General features: G+C 34.9%; 1 protein-coding gene across 1 annotated transcript; it reads right to left on the bottom strand.

The window, feature by feature from the left end:
• Nucleotides 1–6,030: 6,030 nt before the first annotated feature.
• On the bottom strand, nucleotides 6,031–13,153 carry LOC136803459 (ceramide glucosyltransferase-like). The gene is made up of 11 exons (XM_067060187.1): nucleotides 13,039–13,153; nucleotides 12,635–12,707; nucleotides 11,992–12,163; nucleotides 11,424–11,525; nucleotides 11,174–11,238; nucleotides 10,849–10,899; nucleotides 10,611–10,722; nucleotides 9,987–10,053; nucleotides 9,248–9,334; nucleotides 7,825–8,014; nucleotides 6,031–6,231 (listed from the first exon to the last, which is right to left on the bottom strand). The coding sequence occupies exons 1-11, from the start codon at nucleotides 13,116–13,118 to the stop codon at nucleotides 6,043–6,045; spliced, it is 1,188 nt and encodes a 395-aa protein (XP_066916288.1). The 5' UTR covers nucleotides 13,119–13,153; the 3' UTR covers nucleotides 6,031–6,042.
• Between the last annotated feature and the right edge of the window lie 6,972 nt (nucleotides 13,154–20,125).

Here is a 20,125-nt window from a genome sequence, read left to right as displayed (position 1 = left end):
TTAAGGGCTACATACACTACAAAATGCACTACACACTGAGTACCGGCAATAATATTGAAAAGAAAAAAAAGGTGTAAATGGTTGGATTTATAAAAATTTGAATCATTTCACTACTTTTTTCAGGAGCAAAAGAAACGACAACATCAAAGCTAGAAAATTGGTCCTTCTTTGAATGGGCTCTTTCAGAAAACTTTTGTACATGGGGGTGGAGAATATATCTTATTTTTTCTGCGGGTAGTGAAAAATCTGCAAAATTTTCCTTGTTTTAGGGGCAAACTTGCTCTGATTAGGGGTGATTATGAATATCCAGGAGGGGGGGGGTGATCAAAATCCACAATGTTCGGAGAGGGGGTAAATTTCCAAAGATTGTTATATCCTCCACCCCCCCCCCCCCCCATAATCAAAGTTTTTCTGAAAGAGCCTAATAACAGAAAAGGTCGGGTTTCATATGTACAAAACTAAAGTGAAAAAATTATTACACCCTTTATAACATCACAAACAATAAAAGATACAGCTGAGCTTCAGGGGCTACAAAATAATAAATAAAGGACGTGCTACAATTCCCAAGTAACAATAGCGTGTAAAGACCTGTTTCCATCGCGAGCGTGCACGCTAGGCCAAAATTCTTAAAATAGATTTGGCCGCACACTCCGCGCGATCAATGTTTGATTTCCATCGAAAAAGAGGTGGACTCACTTGAACACAATCTGTATGTTTACATTATTTTGTTTAGTCAGCAGTTTTTCTCTTTCTTGATTGGTTGAAAAATTAGGGATCTTCTCAAAAATATAATCGATTTTCGATTATTAAGTTCGATTAATGATTCGACTATTTAATCGAATAGCTGCCGTCGTTTAGTCGAATAGGTTCGACTATTTAATCTCCTATATTCGATTATTTAATCTCCTTTATTCGATTATTTAATCCTTGTATTCGATTAATTAATCCTTTTTTGCTTATATCTTAGGGATCCTCTCAAAAATACCGAATTTCGGTAAAATGGTTTTCGGTTAAACTCGGCTGTCTGTTTGTTTTGGACAATTTTCCCACCCATCGCAAGTGAAGAGGATAAAAAATGCTAAAAAATGATATATAAAAAAGTACAGGTTGTAATCCAATTTTCATCGATATTTTTGCCTTGAAGTTTTTTTCAAATGCTGTAACGTCAATTTTAACTTCACGTTTCAATGGAAGCACAATTTCGAAAAAGAAATCCCTTTATTTTACAAATCACCGACACATATCTACTCATTCTCTTTAGCATTTTTTACCTCCAAAATAAATAAAACTTACTGGTTATCCTTGGGAGTTTTTGATATCCAAAAATGAATCACCATTAATAAAAACAAAGTTTAGATAAATAAAGGCTCCCATCGAAAACTGAATTTCGAAGGGAGGAAAGTCTGTAGTGAAAACTGAAGCAAACAAAGCATTCCATTTCCATACATACTTACCTCTTACAACCATATCTCAATGTAATAATTTTTATAACTTTCTGTTTCAAAGTCTTTTCAAAAATACAAAATATGAATAAAATCACAATATTTTAGGTTTAATTTTTAGAAAATGTTTTCTTCTCAAAACCAAACTCACAAATGAATTCAATGTTTTGATTGCACATTTTCGAATCTTTCGAATGCGTGACGCAATTGATTGGCAAAAAAAATGAACTCGCGCGAAAAACAATGCAACGACTTCATTTTTTAGATGAGAAAAAGTGCAACAACATCAATAATTCTGCGCGATGATTCGATCTCTTATCTAGCCATTAAAAAAAACCTGGATGTAAATTCGAATCCATTTTTGCAAACAGAATAATAGAGCATGACGTAACTTGTAAGAAAAAAATGTTGCATTGACCAATCAAAATGCCATGATTGACGTTGCGAACAGAACAATAGAGCAAAAGATTGTTTTCTTCCTGCTTTTATATGACGTAATGACGTATTCTTGATCTTGTGAGTGCTCTCCCTTTTATCCTTTTATCTTTTTTTTGTTTTGCCCTTTTTGATTTGAACATGAACACAGCGATGGAGTGCTATTTTCGAATCGAAAAACAATAACAAAGACATAAGAAGCAACTGTGTTGAGAGGAATTCCGTGTTGAGAGGTTGATCACAGAGAAAAAGTGTGTGGAAATTAAAAAGATAGAAAAAGATAGAAGTACTTTATCGTGGAGAGATCGTGGAATTGTTATCCAAACATTAAGAAACTTAAAGATGATGCGATAATGTGATTCACAAAAGGATTATTTTATCATTTCATAATTTATGATGCCCCTTGGTAGATCAAAAATCCTTAAAGGTAAGAAGAATTATGCAGTCATTGGTTGATTTGACTACGGCTTTTTGAAAATATTTTTTTCTTCTGTCTTTCAAATCCACAGTAGACAAAGGCTTGTTTGTGCTGTTTTCGATCTACGTAAGAAAAAATAACCGATATTCGACTATCTTTTGGAAAAAATTCGATTATATTTTGGAATCAAAAGGATTAATTAATCGAATCATAAAATTAAATAGTCGAACTGAGGGGACTAAATAATCGAACTGAGGTGACTAAATAATCGAATTTCGATTGTTAAATAATCGAAGTACTTCGATTATTTAAGCGAATTTTTCGCTTAAATTCGATTATTTAAGCGAATTTATTTTTGAGAAGATCCCTTACCAATTGAGATGTCCTGTACGCTCAAAAAAGTTGAACATTTTCAGCGTAGAAAAGCGTACAAGAGCATTATCTGATATCCCGATGGCGTATTGGCGGCCGCCCACGCTAAAGCTCTAAAGGAGCGAGCCAATATACCATCAGAGAGAAATAGTAGTCGTCCATTGATGTGCCGACATAAGTTTAGCCCTCATTTTCGGGGCCGTGCTGAACGCTCAAAAATTGTTTTTTGAGATCTGGCGCCTCAAAAAGACCGTCAAATCACTGTCGTTAGTTACCACGGCATGAGTATGTCGGCAAAAATTAATAACAACATGGCTGATGTAATTTTCAAAAATGTGTGCTGTATGGTTGTTTTTGGTTTCTTTTGATGGATTTTTTGTACTTTAACTGTACTTATCACTCCCTGAATATTAGCTTTAGTATCCAGTGTAATTTCTGTATGTGCACCAACCCAAAAAATGTGTTTCTACCACAGAAAAGTTGATAATCATAACTTTTGTTTTTGTTTGTTTTGATGGCTGATTTTTTCTGCACTTTCTCAAATTTTATACCATTCAAAGACCAAAGAAACTAAAGCAGGTATGTTCCTATGGGCTTAGGCTTTTATCAGTAACTTTCATGTTGTTATCTATCTTAGACCGTCCTCCAAATATAACTGTTGTCCACCGGCCGACAACCGACAAACCGACTTCAGTGTTCCAGAACTGAAGTTTTTTGGATAAAATCTTTATTAAACTTCACAAAAGTGTTCATTGAGGGTTAGTATTCATTTTCTATAGCTTTAGTTTTTCTTTTAGTGTTATTATAGATGATGATTATGACTTTTCTCTTCTTTCAGGATTTTTTGTGTACAATGTTATTTCTATTTTGTTTTTACTTCTGTGATCAGTTTAAAGAAGGAAAAATACTTATTTGAGTATTTCTACATGCCCTCCTTGTGAAAAGAATGATAATATTTTGCATGATTCCTTCTCCAAAAAGTTTTATATTTGAATTTATTTCGTGAAACCTTTTAAAGTTTTTTCTGACCCAAATTTTGTCGGCCATGACACCTTCCCTGTCCAAATTGCACTCGGGCCCATTTTTCTAAAAAATTACGCGGTCAGGCGAAATTCCGTAATGTATTTCTTCCAGATGTTGAAAATTTTCCCGACCTTCAGAGCTTTAGCGTGTCGGAAGAAAATTTCTACATCGGGTGCCAGATAAACAGAGCATACACTTTTTGTGTACAAGAAAATTTAATTCGTGACGTCATGTGCTATTTTAGGAAATTTTGCCTGTACACAAAAAGTGTACGCTCTTGTACGCTTTTGTGCTCTTTTCTACGCTGAAAATTTTCAACTTTTTTGAGCGTACAGGAGCGCACATCTCAATTGACAATTTTTTAACCAATCAAGAAAGCGAAAAACTGCTGAGTAAACAAAAAAATGTAAACATACAGATTGTGTATGTTTTTTATGGAAATCAAACATTGATCGCGCGGAGTGTGCGGCCAAATCTATTTTAAGAATTTTGGCCTAGCGTGCACGCTCGCGCGATCGATGGAAACAGGCCTTTAAAGGACGAGCATATCATTGTCAAAATAATTCTAAAAATATTCTAATAGCTCTAGATACTAAAACCTAAAATAAATATACTGAAGAATTATTATGTAAATAAATTTCTAACTAAAATACAGTTCGGATAATATTTCCTTTCGATTGGGTATAATTCCTAAATTCTTAAATTATATTTATTATCTAAGTGTGTGTTTGTGAATGTATGTATTGTAGATAAACTTACCCCCGCCCCAAACATTGACAATTCATAAATGATTGCATGTTGATAACTTTAATTTTGATGTTTGTAAAAATTGAAGAAAAAAAAAGTTTTGCTTTAGTTCTCAGCGTAACTTGGCATACATAGTTCATGTGAAAAAGAATCTTTTACAGTATATAAATTTTAGATAAGTGCATCAGATATCATATGAAAGATGCAATTATCATAAGCGTCAAAATAAATACCTTAAGGCAAGAAATTTTCGCGGAAAGAAATTTTTGCGGAAAGAAATTTATAGTTTCTTTATAAATCCGCGAAAGTAAATTCCACGAATCATGAATATTTTCAGGATTTAAAAAATTACCCCAAAAATTGGTATTTATAGGGCAAAATAGGCCACATTATGAACAAAAAATTCTCTCAACCGCGAAATAAAAATCCGTGAAATTTTCTTCCCGCAAAAATTTCTTCTTGTTGGGGAAGTGAGAATTCTACATCTAGAATTTCAATATTGTATCATTGCTTACTATAAAAGCAGTCAGTCGACACTGACATAAATTCAAAAAAAATTAAAATAACTTTGCATATATAGTTCATGTGAAAAAGAATCTTTTAAATAATTTTAGATAAGCGCATCAGATATCATGAAAGATGCAATTATCATAAGCGTCAAAAATAAGTAAAACAAGCTACATGCTGAATGGACCTACCTGAAGATTGATGTAATAAGACAATTGAAAAATGAGAACAATAGTATGAAAATGCAGAATAATACGAGAACAACTCGAGAAATTCATGGAATCCAGCAATTCTCGGCTGTTCTGGCGATTTTTAGAAAGTTCCGGCTTCAAAAATCTATTTTATTGAAAATTGAAACATGCTTGATGGTGGGCATTGCTATTAATAATGTTTTTGTTTGAAAAAAACAAAGACATGAAACGAAAAAATCTGCAAATCTGCAAAAACGGAAATTTCCGGCTTTTTTGGCCGGAAAAAACATTTTCTGAAAAATCTGACTCGGCCATGATTTGGGCATTGTTAACACGCATCTTTGAGCAAAAAATCAGAAAAAACTAATGATAAAATCTCGAGAAAATGCCAAAAAAACAGTTTTTCCGGCATATTTCCGGCATTTTCGGCCGGAAAAAGATGTTTTTCGAAAATCGGGCTCCGTCACAATTTAGGTATTGACATTTTGCATCATTGTTAATACGCATCTTTGTGCAAAAAATCAGAAAAAACTAATGATGAAATCTTGAGGAAATGCCAAAAAACCGGTTTTTCCGGCATATTTCCGGCATTTTCGGCCGGAAATGATTTTTTTTCGAAAATCGGGCTCCGTCACATTTTGGCCATTGCCATTTTGCATCTTTGTGCAAAAAATCAGAAAAAACTAATGAGCCAATCTCGAGAAAAGCTGGTAACAGACGAACGAACGAACGGACGAGCAGACAGAGGTTAATTCATAGGACCTCCACCGTGGCACCCGGAGGTAGGTCCAAAAAGGTGTAAAATTGTTGGGGAGTGAGAATTCTACACCTTGAATTTCATGATTGATTTTCATTGCTTACTAGCACTAAAACAGTCAGTCGACACTGACATAAATTCAAAGAAATTCTAAATATTTTTGTTTTCATTTTTGGTTGGTAAAAATTTTGAAATGGATTGTACATCAAAATTGATTTTATATTTTGATTTGTTCCACGTGATACTTCGGTCCCAGACTGCTCTCGCGAAAATGTAATACGTTGAAATTTCACGGAAAAGCCAACCAAAAAACAGCTCCAAAAGTGACGAATGGAATTTCTGAAATGAAAAGTAATAAAGTAGGTGAAAATAAAACTATGCAAAATCTCATTTCCAGTACTCTTGGGTACCTAATATAGCCGGGGGGGTTGGAAAAAATCTTAAAAGTTAATAAGCGGGGGGGGGGTTGGAATAAGAATGTCCTGGGTGGAAAATTTTCGGGAAATTAATTAGCGGCGGGCTATTAGGTACCCGAGAGTATATCTGTACTAAGTGAAAACTAATTTTCTTTATTTAAAAAATGTCAAAGTAGCGGCTTCACATACAACTAAATGTCCAATAAAATCAAGACTAATCTAAAATTTCATCATTTATCAGTTTTCTTCTGTACAAAACCTAACAAAATCATTACAAGATTCTTTTTCTGGATATGCCAAACACCTGCAAACAGGTAGAAACAGGAACACATTAAACGATTCAAAATAGACTACCTTTAAAGGAAGAAATTTTTGCAGGAATTTAATTTGGTGGACGGTCGAAAAAGTTTTTTCAGAGGGAATTTAATTAGGCGGTTAACTTGAAAAATTTAATTTGGCGGGAATTTAATGGGGCGGATATAGGATATTAATTTTGTCCAAAAAACGCCATTAAAAAAGGAAAACTTGTTTTAAAGCCTGAAATAGCACACATTTGGGGGAATAAATAGAGTAATTTAGATTTGGCGGGAATTTAATTTGAGGGATGACGGAAAAAGATTAAATTTGGCGGGAACTTAATTTGGCGGATTTTGACCAAATCTGCCAAATTAAGTTCCCGCCAAAATTTCTTCCCTTAAAGTAATCCAAGCATTGGTGTAAGTGAGACCACAAAAGATCCCATAGACCTTTTAGGGCAACGAAACGCTGGTACATTTTAAGTAATCATTTATGTACTCCTATATAAAAGATGTCATGGGTAAAATATCCAGAGACCTTTTGACAAAAATATTCAGTGATTCCCAGTCAAACTGCTGCAACATTTTAAGTAATTACTCAACATGTACTCCTATAAAAGATGTCATGGGTAAAATATCCAGAAAATGGCTTGGTTCGAACAATATGAAACATTAAAAATAATTAACATTTTGGCTATTAAACTGCACTGCACTGATGATTTCTTTCTTACAGGCAAAACACAAGAAACCTCAGAGTGCTTTACTATCCAATGTATAGGTCTATAAAAAAAGATTTTGTTTGCACTTCATTTTTCTTTGCAATTTTCCTAGCATAACCATTACGACAGGGATATTTTGTGTTTCATTAACAATGCAAGCAACTCTTTAAAAAAGTTTCTTGCATTGGAAATGATAAACTAAAATTTCCTTTAAGCTTTTTTTTGAATGATAAGACAGTGAGAAAAACCAGAATTACCGTATTCCTAACAAACTTCTATGAATAAAAGGCATAAAAACACCGGATGCGCCACTTTTTGAGCACTTTCTGAAAATAACTTTTTTATTTATTGGAACACAAGATTTTGATCCAATCGACCAAAATTTTAAGTTTCCTCTTGCTATTGCAAAAGAATTGTTCTCTTAAAAATTAATCTCAAGAAAATCCACTTCAAAGAGAGTAACTTTTTTATGGCACACCCAATGTTATAAAGAATCCTTACTTTTTCTATGGTGCAAAGCAAAAGAGCATCTGAGGATAACCAAATTATTTCATGCAGAAATAATACTTTCCAAAAGTAAATTGAATACAAGTACTGAATACTCCACGAGAAAAACAATCCAAGACAAATGTTTTCGATGAGTGGCTCCAGGAAACCTGAGGGCAACATCGTTAATCGTAAAATTTGCCACCTACAAGTGAGTTACAAATAAGTTACACATAATTATTACAATGAAACAATGAAACAATGAAACGCTGCTACACAAGCAGTAGTAGGATTTTATCAAATTCGTAAATAACTCTCACACGGATAACTCTATCGAAACGAAGACTCGAAAATTACAGTGGAAAAAGCAAGAACATGATTTTTTCCTGTCTCTTCGGCCAAAAATAAGTTTTTTTGAATGGCTAATAATTATTATCAACTGTCGAAATGATTCTTAAGGTTTTTAAGCCCTATTTGCCGAGGGAAAAATGAATGTAAACTGTCACCTATGTTTTTCTGAAAATTATTAGAAATATGAATGACATGTGTCCAAATTATATTGAAAATATACCGGGTGACCCACGAAAAAGTTCAGACGTTTCCCGACGTCTTGAGGCCGAACAAATGTCCCAAAGTGCTTGGAGTTTTGATATTTAGAAAGTAGATATCCTAACTTGAAATTTGAGCTATCATTTTTTAAATTTGACCAACTTGTTCTCTACTTATGAGCTTTTAAAGTCAAAATTCACTTTTCGGAAAGTGTAAAAAACACGTAAAAAAAAAGGGAATCAAATTTGGTATTTTTAGACGTTTTTGATATACATTTTTTGAAAAAAATCTGAAAAATCTAATAAAGCGCCAATTTTTATAAAAACTAGTCTTGTTTTAAACAAAAATTACTTTTAAAGGTGTTTTTATTCATTATTAATGTCATAAAACTTGTTAATAAGCCAATTTGTAAGTGATTTTCTAATTGATTGCATAAATTTAATACCTCTTTTTTACGTGTTTTTTACACTTTCCGAAAAGTGAATTTTGACTTTAAAAGCTCATAAGTAGAGAACAAGTTGGTCAAATTTAAAAAGTGATAGCTCAAATTTTAAGTTAGGATATCTACTTTCTAAATATCAAAAGTCCAAGCACTTTGGGACATTTATTCGGCCTCAAGACGTCGGGAAACGTCTGAACTTTTTCGTGGGTCACCCGGTATTATTATGAAAAAACAAACATTTTCCATTTAAAAACTAGTTCAAAATCGAACTTTTAACATGTCAGCATACAGTACACGGGAGGTGTCATTTTTTTTCTATAATGTGGAAACCATGTCAACTCATTCCAGACATAATTCCAACAAAAGAAACAATGTCAGCTCATTCAGACATAACTCCAACAAAAGTTAAAAAGCGAATGGAATGAACTTTCACAATAAAGATCTAACCTTGTCATTCTGTTGACGAAATACGGATATGACATCTGACTTGGGTTTTGATAAGCAGGTTCAGTACTGAGCACAAGTTTATAACCACTACAAGAAAAAAATATACAATTATTTTAATACTTCCAGCCTTGTGAGAATCATCACAGCAGACCAAAGTATTTCTATAGTTTTACTTCATTAGAATCAAGAAGGGGACAATATTTTCATGTTTTCTCAGAATTCAGGAATATCAATTTCCTATATAAATTGAGAGATCTCAAAACATAAAGTTTTATAATAATTTTATAGACAATAATATAAACGGAAAAAACTGGCATTGTTGTAGAGAGTTGGATTGTCTAGTCTGCCACTATCATTTGGATACTATTTTTTACAAGCATTTTCATTTTCATTTTTTTGGTAGTGGATGAAGTTTTTTCTTAACCGTTAAAAGTGTTATCCAAATGAAAATAGACAGACTACTGTATACAGTGTGTCCCAAAAAAATAAATCTTATATCTTACAAAGTAAAGTTGTGATTTTAATATCACTGTCTTAGTTGGAAGCTTAGTTTTACAATGATGCAAGTTTATAATTCATAAATAATATTTTTATTAAAATTCAGTTTTTTTAGAAGCTGCATAATTCCAAAATTACCATTTGTAAAAATTTATTCAACACATGAATTAATTTGATTCAGGATTTTACAATACCGCTTTTTTGAGACACACTTGTATAACAATTTTAACAATGGTTTTACTTTTCATAGAAATTCATAGCCATATAGTGATCTTCTGCTATGTTGTTTGCGAGAGCTTTTAATCCACCTGTACAATGAAAAAAAAGTAATTATTTAAATCAAATTACATAGTACTTGGTGAAAAGAAATCGAATTGTATGCACTAGGCCTAAAATCCTCTGCTGTAAATGTAAACAAACTGCTCAAACTAAATTTCATAAAACATAAGTAAGTATAGTTTGGGACCGCAGTCAAGGGTAACCCAAAAGCTCCCTTTTCTCTAGCTGCAATAAACCTACGCACCATAGCCAGATGCTCTACCTTTATGCTACGGTCATAACACATAATTTTTCTGGCCAATCTACCGATCACCCAAAATGGTGACAGGAAGTCAATATTTTTAGGAACACTTTATTGTAAATGCTTATTGAAAATTTCAGAAATTTAGTTAGGCTGATAATAAATCAAGATTTTTAGGGGCAGTCTTATATTTTGTACTATGATTCAGGGACACTAAACCTGTTGAAAGACAAAAGTGCTAAATTCCCAAGATTTAAATTGGGGAGGCAAAAAACTTTATAATTTGAGTTTAGATAAGAAATAATGCCATTGCAGTGGCGCATAGTATAAATAAAACTATCCTACCATGTTTTTCTAGAATACTTTTATTGAAGATAGAAGACATCCCATTGCAACATGGGACATTGAGTGTGTTGAAGAATAAATACCATCGTGCGTGATGTGTCCCAAAGTAAACCTGCATAGAATGAGAGGATCATTTTAAAAAATGAGACAGACATCATTTGATGACAAAATTTGGACGATTTCATTTAATGAAAATGTATGAAAAAATTGCAATAGAAAAATGATAATCGCACTCAACCTTCTCAAGTGATGCCCCATAGCCTTTACACGTCAAATCAATGAATGGAAGCTAGAAGACAATTTAAGGTTTATATACAATGAATGTTTTATTCAAGTAAGTTTAACAAATACTTTTCTTGTACTGTGTTTGAAGAAAGCATAATATCAACAATTTATTAATGGTGAACATGCAATATTGTTGGTTTCAGCGTCACGCAAATTGATATTTTTAAGTCTCCTAACTAAATAATCTTTTGTTTGATGGCTGGCAATCCAGGTTAAATAGGAACTAATCCAAATCATATTTAAATCATAACTGTTTAAAAAATGGTTTAATTAATAACCTGGTGTATCATGCCAACATTATCATTTAGGTTTGATGCCATTTCTCCCAAAGTGCCTTTGTAAACTGAGGTGAAAGTAAGAACCAAGAAAAGAAGTTCATAGCAAAAAAATATAATTTTCAACAAACATGACACTGAGTTTATCTATGAATTCTTATAAAACTATTTCAAATAGTGTAGTAACCAAGATGAAATAAGGTTGATTATGTATAGAAGAAGAGCGGATAGTTGAAATCAGCTTGTGTCAGACCTTTGATATTACTGTCACATATCCAAACATGTTCATATTTCAATGAGTCATAGCATTGCATCAGATTATTTATCTTGGGATTAACACCAACATTCTCTGCGCCTGCAACATGAGAAGAATAAGATTAAACCCTCTGTATAATATAATTTAACCAAAGTAGTGAGGTCTGTTAGCACAAAAATACTTCAGATGGTGATAAAAGCATGAAATTTGGCACAGATGATCCTTAGAGGGTCTTATAATTTTTAATAACTTATAATTTTAAACAGTAACACCAAATTTTGCCACCTGGCCACCTGCCAGATGACGTCATCAGGTGGCTGGGCAAAAATTTATTTTTTTGAAAATATTCTAATTCTGATGGTTCCAGCGGAAAGAGCATGATTTCAAGGCATGTATAAAACATGCCTTGAAAATTTTGCCATCAAAAGTTATGAAGGTTGAAACTTTTGTGATGACGTCATCACAAAACAAAAAATGTACGCAAGTATTTACATGCTAGACATGTGATTCATTGAATTAGGTAGGGTTGCGATAGTTAGGAAATCTAGATTTGGGGATAACTTACCAGAAAAGATTCTACAATCAACATTAGGATACTTCTTGACGATATTTGAAACATGAGACAAAATGGAGCTTTCTTCATCTTGAATACAAATTACAACTTCAAATAAAGGGTACTCCAAACAAAAGACTGATTCCAAATTGGTGATCACTTCGGGTGTGTAATTAACCAAGGTCTTCAATTTTAAATAAGATAAAATAATAAAGTTTTAATTTTGTAGCTTTCCTACGGGTGATTAAAAAAAATCATAAAGAACCAGGCAATTGTTTTCACAGGGTCTGCAATTTTACGTACACGATTCAAGGGGAAGATTCCTATCCTACGTCTTTTGACTGCTCATTGATACACTTTTGGGGTTTTAAAATTGAAAGACGTGGATGATTTTGAACAGTACTGAATAGATTTGTTAATTATCATTGTAAAACTACCATATTTCTCAGTCCCGAAAGATTTTTGCATAATGTGGAATTATATGGCAATCCTAATGATTTTGATGGTTTTTTATGAAATTTGGTTACCCCCATCAAGGTCGAACATTGGACAAATCATAATTTACAAGCTAAAGCAAACTTTATCAAGTATTATGTTCAACCCACTTGAAATCATTATTTCGAGCCTTGATAGTCATAACATTAATTAAAAATACCTTAACTATTGAAATTCCTATAGGATTATCCATCTTGTTGGTTTGAGAATTGTAGGTGAAGAGATAGAACTTCCTGCAAAATAAATAATCATTTGATTTAGTATTTTCAAACCTTGTAAGCCTTGACCTGATGTCATGACTTTTCTTTAAACCAATAGCTATAAAAAGTATATTTTAAATCAAATAAATTTTTGTGAGACTTAATTTTGTATTTTCACGATTTTTGCCATTTTTACTAAAAACTATAACCCCCAAAGTTGTGTAAAATTGCTGATGGCAAAATTAAATCCAAAAAAAAATTCAGAATCCGATTTTAAAAAAGTTGATTCGCAAAATATAAAGTCAGAAAATTTTGTAATTTTAGTATATTTATATTACGTATTGTTGAGGGGAAAAATTCTTACGCTCTTAAGAATGCCACCAAATGAACTACAGCAACAACAACCCATAGTGCTATTCCAAAGTATGCAAGGAATTGAAGCATTATTGTACTTGTTTATCTACTAGAAATGTTTATACCTAAAAATAAACCATGAAAAAAATGCAATCCAATATCGAGACCAAGCAGCCTTTCTTATCCAGACCCGATCAATCGAACTTTTTGAACCAATCGAACAATCGGACTAATCGAACCTCATCGAACAAATTAAAGTTCGATTAAAAAAATTAAATCTACATACGATTTCCGACAATTGGATATATAACATGCATATGTTCCCGAAAAATCAACATAGGCTAAATCTGAGCCTGCTGCCACGGTACTGAAAAAAAACTGCTTTGGAATGATGTCCTTATTACAGGGTTTTTTTTTCAGGTATAGATTCAAAAAACTAACCGAAAGGCCTCTTTTGCAAGCTGAGTCAACTTTCTATAGAACTTGGACTGGTTAACCTATGATTTGAGGCTTTCAAATCCATTTTTTCACTGACTAGTACTAGTTCAGAGTTTTTGTCACGCCGTGACGGAAAATTTTCAATAGCCTGTAAAAATCTATGAGAGTGGAATCAGGTCTTAATTTTCTCCATGAAACAACAACCATATAGTGTTAATCAGAAACCTGAAATAGAAATTCAAAAATCAACCTACAAGATTTTCTGTAGCCCTTTTTAGTTTTTGTCACGCCGTGACGGAAAATTTGGGCCTATGACAAAATTCCCCCATCTTTTCGTCAATTGTACTTGAATTGAGATTTCTATGCTTGAGAATTCTTCAAATAGGTAGAGTATATCAGAATATGCAAAAAATGGAGTCAAAAATGCAGAATTACAATGAACTAGAGGTCCTGCAAGGTGGATTTTCTCATTTTTGATCAAAATGTTTCGTAGGCTAATTTTGGAAAAACCCGGGTTTTTTTTTGGATTTAGCTCATGTTTTAAATTTAAGTTTATTTTTCTCATTCTAGTATGTATTTCTTACAAATTCAGGAAAATAATTACCTATTTCTCATTTATGATTTTTAGCGTTTCATAACTTTTTTGGCCAAAAATGGGTCATTTTTAGGCTGAAATCCAAAAAAACCGGAATATTTTAACTTGAACCCTATCATGTTATATATCAGTGGAAGCGGAATTTTGAGTAGATTTTGAATATCCAAGTTTCATGTCCTGAAAAAGAACTCAACTCAAATCATTATGCTTTAACAGCTAAAAATAGACATGGGTAAGAGCTCTTTGCTTATGGCTTATTGCTGATTTTGAAAAATAGGAATTTTTTCCTTCCGTGACGGTGTCCTTCCGTGACACTGACCTTTCTCAGTTGCAAAGGCCTGTAGCCATTGAAATTAATATTTTTGACTCAGTTCTTTTTTCAATAACAAGCAGATAGACATAAGTTTCTTCTGGTGGTATTTTGGTTTTAAAATTCTCTTTAAATTCACAGGAATCTGAATCAGCATACTTTTGTCTTTTTTAATGTCTTTGCTGCGTTCCTTCCATGACAGAACCTTCAAAGCTCAATACACCTTATCGGAAATTCCAAAAAAACAATCGCGCTAAAATGGATCCGTTGTAATTGGGAGGTAAACATAAATGGTAGCGCGAGTAGCGCTAAAAGTTCCAGCATAAAACAAGAACTCATTTGCTTATATCTGGCTTTTTTATATGTTCCTAAAAATACACTGAATTTAAAAAATACAAACTAAACAAAGCTTTCAAGATGCTAGCAGAAGCTATTAGAAAGAGAAAAACAACAACTTCGGTGGTTCTTCAGTTGATTTGGAGGCTCTTTTGGCATCAATATTTTGGGTGTTTTGTAAGGCTTTTTGCCTGAAAACCGCAATATCGCGCTTTGTTTACCTCCCAAAAAGTGTTGCGTAGCAACAACGCGATGAGGTGGAATTTCCGATAAGGTGTATTATTCAATGAGGAAAAATTTTTATGAAATTTATTTTGGTTTGGAAGTAGTAGTACTATGAAGGCTTTAATTCAGGACTAATACTATTTTCATTAAGTTTACCATTTTTCAAAAATAGACCAAAAAAGGCTCTGATTTCCTTCCGTGACAGAAACGGGACTTTTCAATTTGGCCCTAATATACGGTGGCGGAGCAGCACAAACTTGTCCAACAAAATTGGTTTATCGAACTGATCGAACCAAAACCCATTGATCGAACTTAATCGAACACTCACAATATTTTTAAAAAATCTTAGAGTTCGATTAATTTTTTTAATCGAAACTTTAATTGTTTGATAGAGTTCGATTGTTTGATTGGTTCGACAAGTTCGATTGATAGGTCTGGTCTTATTAGCCTCAGCATTCTGCTTTTGCTGTACAGTTGTTAGTCACACTAGGAAATCTAGCTTTCAGAAAAAACAACATCAGTCATCTATAGGATGTATTTAAGCAACAAGGATGAGAGTTACCTGCCTGAATCAAGTTCGCAATGACAATTAAAATTAAAACTTGAAAGTTTGAAACAAAATAAAACATGCAGCAGTCAAAATCAACCAACCAAAGTTTGTCATTCAATTCCCGAGACAGCGCTTCGATTTTTAAGGCCTTGTTCATATGCTAAAGTAAAAACAATTCCGCACGTGTAAATGGGTCAGTGTTCCTTGCCTATTAACCAGACGATCTCAATCGAACGGAATCGACGATCGAACCAGTCGAACCAAATTGAACGCAATCGACCGATTGAAATTCGATTGTCGAACGCAATCGAATCTCAATCGAACGTCAAAATTCTGGGTAATATTCGATTGGTTCGATTGTTGTTTGACTGGTTCGATCGTCGATTCCGTTTGATTGAGATTGTCTGGCTTTATTCTTGCAGCTTCCCAACATCCAAGCTCTCAAACATCACAAGCTGAATGAAATTACTTTCGATTTCCCGTAGAAATTATGCGATGAACAATCCGGGGGTCAATGAATTGACGATCGAACGCAATCAAACGCAATCGAACATCAATCGAACGCAATCGAATATCAATCGAATCTGAAAATTGCGGTAATATTCGATTGAGATTCGATTGCATTCGACAATCGAATTTCAATCGGTCAATTGCATTCGATTTGGTTTGACTGGTTCGATCGTCGATTCCGTTCAATTGAGATCGTCTGGTATTAATTAGCAGCCTTTTGTGTTGTTTTTTAAGCAAAAGCACATGGATTTTCATCGGAATTTCCAACCACCCACTGCCTGGGGGAACTGTGGAAAAAAAATTATTTCTGAGGCTAGAAAAAATTGAAAATGTATGTCTTCCGATGGGGGTAACAAAACTTTCTAGAATGGCCCATTTATTTTGATATGTAGCTAAGTAAAAGTTTCTGTAGACTATCCAGCTTAACTTAAAAAAAAACAATGCTTTACTATTCCTGAAATATTTTCATAAACTCACTTACCTGATGCCTACATAAGATGATTGAGACAATTCTACCTTGAGAAAAAGTTAGAAAGAATGATCAGTGTAAAGTTAACATGGTGGACCGACAGAGAGGTGGACCGACATGGTAAAATCGACGGGACCTGTTTCCAAAAAATGCAGGTTGGCGCGCTTGAAAATTATTTTCGCTACTATGTCTACCATTTTAGCGGCCAGCTTGCGGATCATCATAGATGTTTTATATAAACCACTAGATAGAGTGTACTTGATCAACAACAGTGGAACGGAAATGCTCTATTCATTGCTTTATATAAACCGTGTTGTTACGCGCACGTCAGATTATTTTTAACCTGACGTGCATAGATCCGTTTTATATAGCCGTTGTTAGAAGCACGTCAGGTCGCGGAAAGTTTTAAAATTGTCTAGTAAAATTCTTGATCATCTTGATTAATTCGACGAATTCTCAAGTGCGCCTGACGTGCGTTTAACCGTTTCTATATAGCTGTAGCTAAACGCACGTCAGGTCAAATCTGACGTGCATGGAGCCTGACGTGCGTTTAACCGTTTCTATATAGCTGTAGCTAAACGCACGTCAGGTCAAATCTGACGTGCATGGAGCCTGACGTGCGTTTAACCGTTTCTATATAGCTGTAGCTAAACGCACGTCAGGTCAAATCTGACGTGCATGGAGCCTGACGTGCGTTTAACCGTTTCTATATAGCTGTCGCTAAACGCACGTCAGGTCAAATATGACTTGTTGCTGAGTCTGACGTGCGTGTAACCGTTTCTATATAGCTGTCGCTAAACGCACGTCAGGTCGAATCTGACTTGTTGCTGAGTCTGACGTGCGTGTAACCGTTTCTATATAGCTGTCGCTAAACGCACGTCAGGTCGAATCTGACTTGTTGCTGAGTCTGACGTGCGTGTAACCGTTTCTATATAGCTGTCGCTAAACGCACGTCAGGTCGAATCTGACTTGTTGCTGAGTCTGACGTGCGTGTAACCGTTTCTATATAGCTGTCGCTAAACGCACGTCAGGTCGAATCTGACTTGTTGCTGAGTCTGACGTGCGTGTAACCGTTTCTATATAGCTGTCGCTAAACGCACGTCAGGTCGAATCTGACTTGTTGCTGAGTCTGACGTGCGTGTAACCGTTTCTATATAGCTGTCGCTAAACGCACGTCAGGTCGAATCTGACTTGTTGCTAAGTCTGACGTGCGTGTAACCGTTTCTATATAGCTGTCGCTAAACGCACGTCAGGTCGAATCTGACTTGTTGCTGAGTCTGACGTGCGTGTAACCGTTTCTATATAGCTGTCGCTAAACGCACGTCAGGTCGAATCTGACTTGTTGCTGAGTCTGACGTGCGTGTAACCGTTTCTATATAGCTGTAGCTACACGCACGTCAGGTCAAATCTGACGTGCATGGAGCCTGACGTGCGTTTAACCGTTTCTATATAGATGTAGCTAAACGCACGTCAGGTCAAATCTGACGCGCATGAAGCCTGACGTGCGTTTAACCGTTTCTATATAGCTGTAGCTAAACGCACGTCAGGTCGAATCTGACTTGTTGCTGAGTCTGACGTGCGTGTAACCGTTTCTATATAGCTGTAGCTAAACGCACGTCAGGTCAAATCTGACGTGCATGGAGCCTGACGTGCGTTTAACCGTTTCTATATAGATGTAGCTAAACGCACGTCAGGTCAAATCTGACGCGCATGAAGCCTGACGTGCGTTTAACCGTTTCTATATAGCTGTAGCTAAACGCACGTCAGGTCGAATCTGACTTGTTGCTGAGTCTGACGTGCGTGTAACCGTTTCTATATAGCTGTAGCTAAACGCACGTCAGGTCAAATCTGACGTGCATGGAGCCTGACGTGCGTTTAACCGTTTCTATATAGCTGTAGCTACACGCACGTCAGGTCAAATCTGACGTGCATGGAGCCTGACGTGCGTTTAACCGTTTCTATATAGATGTAGCTAAACGCACGTCAGGTCGAATCTGACTTGTTGCTGAGTCTGACGTGCGTGTAACCGTTTCTATATAGCTGTCGCTAAACGCACGTCAGGTCGAATCTGACTTGTTGCTGAGTCTGACGTGCGTGTAACCGTTTCTATATAGCTGTCGCTAAACGCACGTCAGGTCGAATCTGACTTGTTGCTGAGTCTGACGTGCGTGTAACCGTTTCTATATAGCTGTCGCTAAACGCACGTCAGGTCGAATCTGACTTGTTGCCGAGTCTGACGTGCGTGTAACAGTTTCTATATAGCTGTCGCTAAACGCACGTCAGGTCAAATATGACTTGTTGCTGAGTCTGACGTGCGTGCAACCGTTTATATATAGCTGTAGCTAAACGCACGTCAGGTCAAATATGACTTGTTGCTGAGTCTGACGTACGTGTAACAGTTTCTATATAGCTGTCGCTAAACGCACGTCAGGTCAAATCCAGCGTGCATAGATCCTGACGTGCGTGTAACCGTTTCTATATAGTTGTCGCTAAACGCACGTCAGGTCGAATCTGACGTGCATGGAGCCTGACCTGTGTCGTGCAACCGGTTTTAAACAAATGCCAGGTCAAGACTTGTTTTAAGATAAAAGATTGCGAAGTTTTAGACATCTACTTTTGTGAATCCAAAAGAATGTATTTTGAGAGCAAAAAGTTTTGCGAATCGCCGAATAAAAATGAAAATTTACAGTTACAAATATTCCATGAATTTGATAAAGACGGCTGTTCTTGGACTGAATTTGAAGTTTTACTGTTCTTTAATTTTTCAAAGAATTTTTTGCGAGCTTAGTTTCACGAACTACCCTGTTAAGAATTCTCAAAGACACTTACTTCCATGAAAAAGACCGAAATTCGGAAAAATTTCTGCTTGCGAAAGTTTTTTTCTTCCGTTCTTAATACACTCTTCTCGAGATGCATAAAAGCATGCCTCGTTTTCAAATATGTTGTCAAGGTAACTTAACATCATTTGACATGTAATTATTGTTTATAAACGTTTGCGCTTGTTTTGAAATTGGTAATTGCGATATGGGAATACATTTACGACTACTTAGATTTGATGTTGAATAATTATTCTTGTTGAAAACGAGGCCTGCAATGCTTTTTACGCATCTCGAGAAGAGTGTATTGTGAAGGAAAGGGGGTGGAATAACCCGGTAGAAAAACAATAGAATGGAAGGGTTCATAATTGAGAGATATTAGAGTGATCTTCCTTAGGAAAACGAAGGTTTGATACGTTTGAGCCAAAAATCATAAAATGGGAGGGGGCTATTGAAAAGTAATTTTGTGGTTGTAAAAATCGCAAAAAAAGAAAAAGTCCCTTGAACAATTTAGCACGGAAGCGTACGCCTAAAGTATTTTACAGACAAAAAACGCTTGGTTGTCTGTAAAATATCACCATCCAAGTTAGATCCAACATTTTGCGCGCAACTGTAAAATACTCCCATGTCGTAAGATATTTTGACACCCAAAAATTCGTACTCTTCTTTGCTCATTTGTCGGGGATGTGACTAAATAGGGACTTGTACAATTTTTTTCTAGTCTTGTTGGAGGGGTATTCAATGCCTTATAGTATTACACTCTTTGGTCAAAATTTAACAAGAAAGAATTAAGGAGAGAATATTACTTTTCTACTGATTGAATGAAATTGTTTTGCTGGGCGACCTGC

This window comes from Clytia hemisphaerica, unplaced genomic scaffold, assembly GCF_902728285.1.
Source record: "Clytia hemisphaerica strain Z4C2 unplaced genomic scaffold, Clytia hemisphaerica genome assembly, whole genome shotgun sequence".
NCBI classification, from domain to species: domain Eukaryota; kingdom Metazoa; phylum Cnidaria; class Hydrozoa; order Leptothecata; family Clytiidae; genus Clytia; species Clytia hemisphaerica.
This window is presented reverse-complemented; position numbering and strand designations above follow the sequence as displayed.

Bases quoted from the DNA above. Each gene is read 5' to 3' on its own strand.
- LOC136803459 (XM_067060187.1), bottom strand. From the start codon at position 13,118: ATGCTTCAATTCCTTGCATACTTTGGAATAGCACTATGGGTTGTTGTT. The intron at 11,239-11,423 runs GTCTGACACAAG...CTTTCACCTCAG, and splicing joins ATGTGACAGTAATATCAAAG to TTTACAAAGGCACTTTGGGA. The intron at 10,054-10,610 runs GTAGGATAGTTT...TTCATTGTACAG, and splicing joins AAGTATTCTAGAAAAACATG to GTGGATTAAAAGCTCTCGCA.